The sequence below is a fragment of the Ambystoma mexicanum genome, chromosome 10, assembly GCF_040938575.1.
Source record: "Ambystoma mexicanum isolate Mex_15411 chromosome 10, UKY_AmexF1_1, whole genome shotgun sequence".
Lineage (NCBI taxonomy): Eukaryota > Metazoa > Chordata > Amphibia > Caudata > Ambystomatidae > Ambystoma > Ambystoma mexicanum.
The window spans coordinates 531,585,916-531,595,224 of NC_090932.1; the positions used below are offsets into that span (position 1 = coordinate 531,585,916).

Below are 9,309 nucleotides of genomic sequence, written 5' to 3' on the forward strand. Positions count from 1 at the left end.
GTGCTACCAAATCTGAGGATGGCTGCCAGGGGCGGGGCTTAGGGAGAGGGCAGTCATTGGCTGGGGGCAGTATGACCCAGAGATCAGTGATTGGTTACTACTATGAAAGACAGATCAGAAACAAAACTGATACTGATTTTCTCTTTACCGAGGATTCCCAGCCTGATGGGGAATATTCTATTCATGAGCATGTGAATCCATGCCAGACCCATGCTGGAGAACAACAGTTACAGGTAAGTAACTTGTTCCTTATCTTTTCTAGCCACGCGCCTGTTATCTGTTCTACAGTCTCTTCCCCAGGCCCCCCGCTCCCCGTCTCTTATCATGCGTGCTGTTTTTCCATCACTTATGTTCCTCGCGACCTTGCTCCTCGTCCCGCTCTGGACAGCCCTGCGCATCCAGCTATGTCGCCACGTCTTCTGGGGTGTCAAAGTGCGCTTTGCCTTTGTGTAAGATTTTGAGCTTCACGGGGTACAAAAGCATGTATTTGATCCCGGCTGTGCGCAGTCTCCTCTTGATCGCCACATAGCTATAGCGCTGTCTCTGCACCAGCATGGTGTAATCAGGGTATGCAGTGATGGTCTCAGACGCCCTTGTTATTGTCCCTCCTTTCCGAAAGAATTCCAAGATCTTCTCTCTGTCCTTGTAATTCAGGATCTGCGCTATAATTGCTCGGGGGGAGGGGGGGGGGGCCTCCGGGTTGTGGTTTCCTCATCGGGGCCCTATGCCCGCATTCAATTGCAAATCCTTGGGAGAGCTTGCTAGCTCCCATTTCCTGTAGAATCATGTTCTCTACATAGTCCGTGGGGTCTTGGCCCTCCTCTCCCTCCGGCAGGCCGACCACACGTATGTTATTGCGTCTCACTCTCCCTTCGGCCTCCTCCGCTCGGTTCTCCAAGTTGGCCACCTGTTTCAGTATGTGGACTTCCTTGGCTTTGTTTGTGCTGGTGTCCGTAGTAATTTTCACCGCACTCTCTAGGCCACTCGTTCTTTCCGCCAGCGCTCTCACATCTTGTCGCAACAGGTTGACATCTATCCCCACTGCATCTATTTTGGTTTCCAGTGCGGTTCCGAGGTCTGCCATCGCTATTCCCCACGAGGTTTTCAATTCCGTGATGACTGTTAAGATCAAGTGGTTGTCTCTCGGCGAAGCCGTGTCTGCGGCAGCCATACCTTGTGCTGGGGGCCTGTTGCATCTTAGCAAAGATGTCCATTGTGGGCTGCTTGCCCTTTGTTTTGCCTCCTCTTACCGACATTGTCTTCTCCCCCCCACCCCCCCACATTGCGTGTCTGGCCCCTCCTCCTCTTTTCTCCGTCCGTTTTCCTCGCTCCCTGTTAGGCAGAATCCTGTGCAGTGCCCTTAGGGACCACTACACACAATTAAGACCACAGGTGGCAATACAAGTTTTACCTTTTGGTACACGCCTGTAGAGTGGTAGAAGTGGCGGAGCAGCCAGGCTTATCTCAAGGGTATATGAGCAGTAGCGGAGATTAAACAAAGGGACCACAATTACTGTGACTCGAGCAAACACTGACTCAAGGTTTTAGGTAGAAAAATATAAGTACATTTATTTTTAAACCATTCGTTATGAACACAACACTTCTATGAAACTTTAACAAAAACCACACGTTAAATATACTACAACTAACCAATTCACTTTGTACAGTATGTTTCAAGGTAAGTACCCTGTGTTTGAATGAACCGGTGTTAGGCACAAAACACGTTACCGCGAACACAATTGCGATCACTTTTTGACAGTTCGGTCTACTAAATAAACACGTATCCGTGACATGAAATGCTACCGGGGCAAAAACACACTTAGCACCTGAGATGCCCAGAGGGAGTTGGAGGCAAAAATCACAGGCAATATTTTGGTTAGGCAGGCAGAATCGAGCAACACTTAGAGACAGGAGTTCAAAAGCCAAAGGGCCGGAGCCAGGATCGAAAGACACCAGGGCCTGTTGCCGAAGATCAGTCAGACAGTTCACGATTCAATGTAGCCAAAAGTACTTTGATATTGTCAATGTTCGGAAGCAAAAGTTATAAGGAGGAGGGAGGACCAGGGCAAGCCTTGGAAATGAAGAAAAAGGGATTCACCCAGTTTCCTCAGCAGAACACAGTACCTTGTTCCAATGGGGTGGCTGGTGCCCTGGCAGTTCCTGGTGGTTTCCCGCAGACCCACGATTCCTGGAGCTTAGTTGTGAAGGACAACGTCTGAAGGTGGTCTGCACCACACAGGGATGAAGCCGGCAGTAGCGACAAGGAAAAAGAAGGTGCGCTCCTTTAAAAACAGGAGAGGCTCTTCAGGTGGCAATCCGGACCACTACAGCAGCGTACAGCGATTTCGACTTAGAAAGAGGATCCTCTGGCTGTAGAAGATGAGCTGGTTATCCCCACCAAGCTCAAGGGAAGAAGACTCCGGACTGGGTCTTCTCTAAGTCATTGAAGGGCAGATAGCTCAGGACTGCAGCAGGGCTTCACTGGGATGGGGTAGTTGCAGCAGCCGTCATTCTCTCCGCTTCTCTTCGGTTCCTTGTAGTTCCAGTGGCGACTCTCTGACTTCTAGCCCAAGAGACCTGCCTTTTATGCGAAAAACCCCCATTCACACAGCCTGGCTGTCAATCACCCAACAGGGGGGTTGTCCACCCCGGGCAACTACCTTGGCCAATCACGACAAAGTGCGACTTGGGTTTCCTAGGATACCCTGTGCAGGGGGTGACTACACCCCTCCCTCACATTCAGCCCACGTAGACACAAAGGTGCCTTGAGGAGGGCTTCTGAGCAGAAGCCCGCCAAAAGACAGTGAACAAAGAAGGCAAACCTAGTTTGCCGCGCAAAGTGAAACACAAGAAGGACTTCAGCAAAAAGAAATGGCGAATAAACCCAACTGGAGCCAAAAGAAAGACGATTTGGTCAAGCAGGTTTATGTTCGAGGCTAATATAATAGCCAAGAACAGTACCACGTTTATCTAATATAATCGCGGTAGAAAAGTTAGGGTAGATGCCACTGCCACCGACCAAGTCTAAATGTTAAGAGCGAAACAATGCTCTAGGAGGTGCAGATAAAAAGGGATACGAATTACCCCTTTCCAGTACTCCATGGAAGATGGGGTGTACTGGATCTCTGGTAGATTAACTAAGTAAAGTTAATGGTAACTTTACCCTTTTCTGGGGGACGATAGTCGCCTCAAAAATGGAGTAGAGGGAAGTCTCAAAGACAATCCTGTGCCACGGCACTGAAGGTGCTGTGTGACATACAAGAAGGGGGCTACTGAAGTGGTGTGTTTCAGAGTCCACAGTCACAAAAACAGATAGAAACACATAGCAAAACGCAGTTAAGAGTGGGGGAAAAGCTCTCACTCTTACCAAGTGGAAACAAATAAACTCCAGAAGTCCAGCAAAGCTGCTGGGGGACTCACTAGGTGAGGGAAATTGGCCATAAATGAGAATTCTCCCTAACACTCCCCACTGTGGGAACGTTCACTGTGGGGGGGTGGGGTGGGGCGGGCACCACGACAGCACAACGTCCCGCCTGAGGGGCCGCGCAGTCTAAAGTTCCTACTTTACATGGGCTTATTTACGTCCTTATCATCCCCAGCAGCCCTTGAGCTCCCGCCGCCCGCAATCTCGCCCCCCCCCCCCCCCCCCCGGCTCTCCATGCAGCGGCGGGCGCCTGCACCTCGCTCCGACCTTGTAATGTTTTGCTTTCTGCCCACCGGCTCCTGGGGTCCGCAGCGCACTGCGCTTCCCAGCGTGCCGGCGGACTACTCCAGTCCCGACTCTTGCCCCTCAGTCCTGCTCTGGGTGCTGGAGGGATCTCCTCGGTGCCTGCAGAGGCACCCCAAAACTTTCTTCCTTCTTTTCCCGGTCCTGGGCACAACCGCGCCGCCGATGCAATGCGGGCAAGCTCACGGACAGCACATTCCAGTGTGCACCGTTCCTTTGCAGCTGCCACTCCTTGCTCAAGGGCGTCAGTTATTCCATCTTCGCCGGCCCCCGCTTCAGCGTCAGTGATGGTTTCTTTGTTCGGTCACTGAGCGGCCGCCATTTTGTATCCAGCCAAGACCTTCGCCGCGAGCAACAATGTTGCACAAGTCCGTCAATATTCAATCGTTTTCCGCACGGCCTTGCGCATAGGAGGCTCCTCATATTCATGCTGCCCTGGTATCTTTTTGGTGTTGGATTTCTTGCTATTATTTGGCGTGCTTCTTTAAATGCTTCTTTAAATGCAGAGGAAAACCATCTTGGCAGTTCCCCTCCTGGACGACGTGTGGGAGGAGGGCCTGGCCCTCTTGAAGAATCCTTGCACTGCCCCGGCAAAGGACGATAGACTGGAGAAAAAGTACTGGGTGCCTGAGTCCGCACCCAAGTGTCTACGGTCACAACCATCGCCTGTGGTTTTGGCAACAGCGAGTAAGAGGTCGTCAAACCCTTCTTCGTTGGCCTCCGTCCCTTCGGACAGTGAGGGGAAGAAGTTGGACGCCATGGGGAGGAATGTTATTTACACCGCAGCGTCGACCATCAAGACGGCCAACTCACTGGCGATCCTGGCCAGGTACGACAGGGAACTGTGGTACAAGCTGGGCACGATTCCTTCTTGACGACAAAGGGATGGAGGTGATTGCCTTTTTCCAGGAGGGAGAAGTGGCTTCAGACCATGCCATCACAGTGGCGCTGGACATCACAAGACACAGGGTTCCGGCAGATGGGTAACAGTGTCTACCTCCACCATAAAGGCCAGCTGAAGGCCACGAATTTCCACCAGGTGGTCCAGGCAAGGGTACTGGACATGCCTTTCGGTGATAACCTCTTTGGGAAGGTTGACCACGAGTCCTTGCAGACCATCAAGGCGGATACGTTGACAGCCTGTGCCCTGGGTACTCTCCGGCAACACTGCTCTTCCTTTCGTGCCTCCAAGGGAAAGTCAGGCAGGTCGACAAAAGGTTTCTCCTCGTTGTACCGCAGCCCTCCAGGTCCACGACCCAAGAGGCCGTTCCAACGCTTATGATGGAGGTGGTCAGCATCGCTGTCGCCCTTGAGGCAGGACGCCTACCCCTGAAGCAGGACTGAACTGGCCAAGACATCTGGGCCCCACCCATGCACCCCAGTGGGAGGCCGGCTGACTGGATTCGTCAGTGAGGGGGAGAAGATCTCCAGCGACAGATGGGTGCTGGATGCTCACGCCCACATACTCTGGAGTTCCCATACAAGTGTCAGCCAATCTGCTGTACCCGGAGACGGTCACCACGGATGCTTCCCTGGAAGACTGCAGAACCCACCCCGGACGTCTGAATGTAAGAGGCCTGTGGCAGGCGGAGGAGAAGGATCTTCACATCAATATCCTGGAGCTGCGGCTAGTGTTCTGGGCCCTCAGGTCATTGCTTCCGTCTCTGAAGGGCAAAGTGATGAGGATCTTCACAGACAACACTACCACAATGTTCTACATCAAAAAGCAGGCGGGCTCTTGGTCCCCAGCACTCTCCAAAGAGGCGCAGGACTTGCGGCACCGGGCTGTAGGGGCAAGACGTGTTCCTCGTCCCCTTTCACCTGACAGGAGTCAAGAGCACCATCGCCGACTCCCTTAGCAGGGAGTTGCGCTCCTGCCATGAGTGGGATCTTCGGCAGGACCAGCTGGACTGCATTTATCAATTGGGGCAGGCCCCAGATCGATGCGTTTGTGATGGCTGCAAACTCCAAATGCCAGCAGGTTCCATAAACTGGGGAGCATGGGGGGCGCGTTCTCCTTCCCGTGGAAAGGCCTGTTTCTGTACACGTTCCCTCTGTTGCCCCTCCTACTGCGAGTCATCAATAAACTCTGTGCTGATGCAGGATGATACTCGTTGCCCCGGCGTGGCTGAGGCAGATCTGGTACCCAGACCTTCTCAGCCCGTCTGCGTCGCCTCCGGTCAAGCTAACGGTGGTCTCAGATCTACTCACCAGAAAACAAGGCGCAATCCTGCATCACGACCCAGGATCGCTGAACTTGAAGGCCTGGCTCCTGCAGCCCTAGAGTTTGGAGGATACTAATTGCCGGTGGACTGCAGAGAGGTCCTTGCCAAGGCCAGAGCGTCGTCGACTCTTAAGTGCTACGGTCAAAAGTGGAAGCGTTTCACTACGTGGTGCCGATCGCAGATGATCACCCCTCTGAGGATCACAACCCCACAAATTCTTCCATACTTGTTGTCCTTGGCGAGAGCGGGACTGGCACACACCTCTATCAAGGTGGATCTGGTGGCTATATCCTGCTACACCAGGTTTCCAAGAAAGAGCTTCTCTTTGGTTCCACCGTCTTGTCAGTGAGTTCCTCAAAGGACTGTTTCAATCTTTTCCGCTGGTGAAGGCCCCTGCCCCAGCGTGGGAACTCAGCGTCGTGCTGACGAGGCTCATGGTGGCCCCCTTCGAGCCTATGCATGAGGGCCCTCTCGTTCTTCTCGTGGAAGACCGCTTTCTTTGTGGCCGTCACCTCTGCCAGGAGGGTAGGTGAGATCCAGGGCCTATCCTGCAAACAGCCTTATCTAACTTTCCACAAGTCGAGGGAGGTACTGCGGATGCACCACTCTTTTATGCCAAAGGTTCCGTCTGAATTCCATCTCAACTTACCTTTTGGGGTCACCAGAATTTTTTCTGAAGCCTTCGTCACCGGCTGAAAGGGCCTTGCACTCGCTGGAAGTTGCTCATGCCCCGAAGTTGTACTTGGCACGCACAAAGAGTTTTCGGAAGAGATCTCAATTGTTTGTGAACTTTGGTCCTGTGAACCATGGAAAGGCCTTCCTTCTCCAGGTGGCTCTCCGGCTGCATCACGCACTGGCATCGATTGGCAAACCAACTGCTGCTTGGCCGTCCGAGAACCCACTCCAGCAGAGCGATCGCTGCGACGATGGCGTTCCTGTCTGATGTGCACCTGCAGGACATCTGCAGGGCTGCTACGTGGCGGTCCGCACACACCTTCATGATATTCTACTGCATCCACAGGTATTCAAGAGAGGAGTCCAGTGTCTGCCTAGCAGTGCTACGCAACCTTTTGCTTGAGGTGAGCCTTTTCAAGAAGTAAAGGTGATTGCTTCTGTTAGGACTTGCCACCTCCCGTGGTTGTGTATTGTTGTACTGCTATGTATTCTTTCCATGCCAGACCCATGCTGGAGAACAATAGTTACAGGTAAGTAACTTGTTCCATGTTATGTAATATGATGTGGTACAGGATATGTACTGAATAATGATTTTAGTTTATATGAAATGTGCAAAAGGTTTTAATTAACCAATTACACAATAAATAAAATTAAAAACACAAACGCAACCATTTGTTGCCAATTCTTTGCTCATTTTTCTTGTTGGCTTCACAGATGAATGACAATCTGATTGACAACTGGAGTGACATAGATGAACTGAAAACAGCAAAGAAATTGGAGACGGTCTACCTGGAAAACAACCCTTTACAAAAGGACCCACAGTACAGACGAAAAATTATGCTGTCACTCCCATCAGTCCGGCAGATCGATGCAGCCTTTGTCCGCTTCTAAGTCTTCTGCGTTCCAATTTGCCCTCCTGCCTCTTCTCCAAACATTCTCATTTCTGTTCTGGGAACTCCTTTATGCTGCTCCAGGCACCCTTAGTAGGTGTTAAGGAGATTCTTCTGGTGCAGTTGGCTCAGGCTTAAACCATTGCAATTTATCCTCGTAATCAAGGTATCCAGGGCTAAGTGTTATGAAATGTTGATTTCTTTAAAGCACTGTTCAGATTTCTGCAAGATATGTAAAGCAATTATCTAAATATTCATTGTTCCTGCTCCTCCACCTGCTTTATACTAATTCCTGTCCTCCATTCATTTCATCTCCCTCTTCATCACATTTTTCCAACCAAAAACCATCGCTTTCTCACTTACCTTCATCACTTCTTCCAATATTTACATCCCCTATTTTTAAGTTTCCATCTTTTCCATCCATTCTTTCCCATCTCTCACCTCTTCCGAACTCTTCTCTCGCCTCTGACCACCCCTTCTGCCCCTATCTCTCATCCCCTTCAGCCTTGTCTCTCTCACTGACTCCTGCCCCACCTTCTTCCCTTGTGTCATTCTGCCCCTCTTTCTGGCCCTGCCTTGTGTGCCCCTCCCAGTTTCTGGTTCTTCCTTCTATTGTCTCTTCAATCCTGTTTGGCACTCGCTCTGTCTTGCTTCTTCTCTGTTGTGTCCACTTCTCTCTGAATCTACTTTATCCTTTCTAAGTCCATTTTTGAATCTCCTACCGTCATGCATTTTTTTTCCTTGATCCCTTATATAACTCTCATAAACTCTGTCCTTCCACCGCCCTTTCCCACTTCCACCATGCTCTTTATTTCATCTTTTGCTCCCTATCCTGCATGTTGCTTCATGCCCTTAACCTGACACTATCCTATCATCCTCCCGTTTATAATCCTTCCAATCTCACTTCATGCTTTCATCTCTTCTGCCAATCCTTCCAGATCTACCTATTCCTTCCACTGCCCACTCCATTTCATCCACCTACAGTTTATCATATTGCCAGCCAGTCTCGCAAACAATCGGCACACCATCATACACAAATTTGAACGGGCCAAAACAGACTTACCCATACTCTAAACATTGACTTACCAAGCACAAATATACTTAATAACATAAATGAACCTTTGAAGTGCACAGAAGCACCTGCCTATCAACGCTTACATCATTTAATTGAACATATATACTAATCACCAAATGAAATGCACATTCACTGTCCTCGCTCAACCACAATACAAATGAAGACCCGCATACACCCCATATTCTATTCTTCACCCTGCCACACACACACCTGACAGACAAAACAGTATGTTGTGTTTCAGATTGTATTATGTTTTAATATGAAATATTGTTCTTGTTTTTATTATTATTAAAGCTTAAGAGATGCTAATTCATTGTATTGCTGTATGTTTTATCCATAAACGGGATGTAACTGTCCAGATTCTCTTTGGATACCGTCTTCATTCTAAGGCCGCAATGAAGAATGTCTGACCATCCTGGGGGACAGTGGGTGAAACACGATTGCTACTGGGTAGATAACCTGTGTGCCAAATTGTCGTTATTAGTTAAAGGACATCTATTCTGCAGGGATTGAAATGAAGATATGACCAGCAAGAGTTAAAACCGTCCATGTGTATCCGGTGTCAAACTGTGAATGGAGCCACTACTGTAGAAATAGCATATGAGTGTACCATAAATATGACTTCCACATGAGTTGCAAACTGACTGTCTATTGCATATGACATATTATGCTTTAAATGTCTTCTGGAGGTTTTCCAGTAATTGCAACTCCTCCTAT

The 9,309-nt window shown here is 50.0% G+C and overlaps 1 protein-coding gene across 2 annotated transcripts in view; it reads left to right on the forward strand.

Moving 5' to 3' along the window:
- Positions 1–8,901, forward strand: part of PPP1R7 (protein phosphatase 1 regulatory subunit 7) — a 735,538-nt gene extending 726,637 nt beyond the window's left edge. For both annotated transcript variants that reach the window (XM_069618102.1, XM_069618103.1), the window contains one exon: positions 7,342–8,901. In XM_069618102.1, the coding sequence (XP_069474203.1) occupies positions 7,342–7,518 (177 nt within the window). In that variant the 3' untranslated portion in view covers positions 7,519–8,901. The remainder of the gene's footprint in view (positions 1–7,341) is intronic.
- The last annotated feature ends 408 nt before the right edge of the window (positions 8,902–9,309 follow it).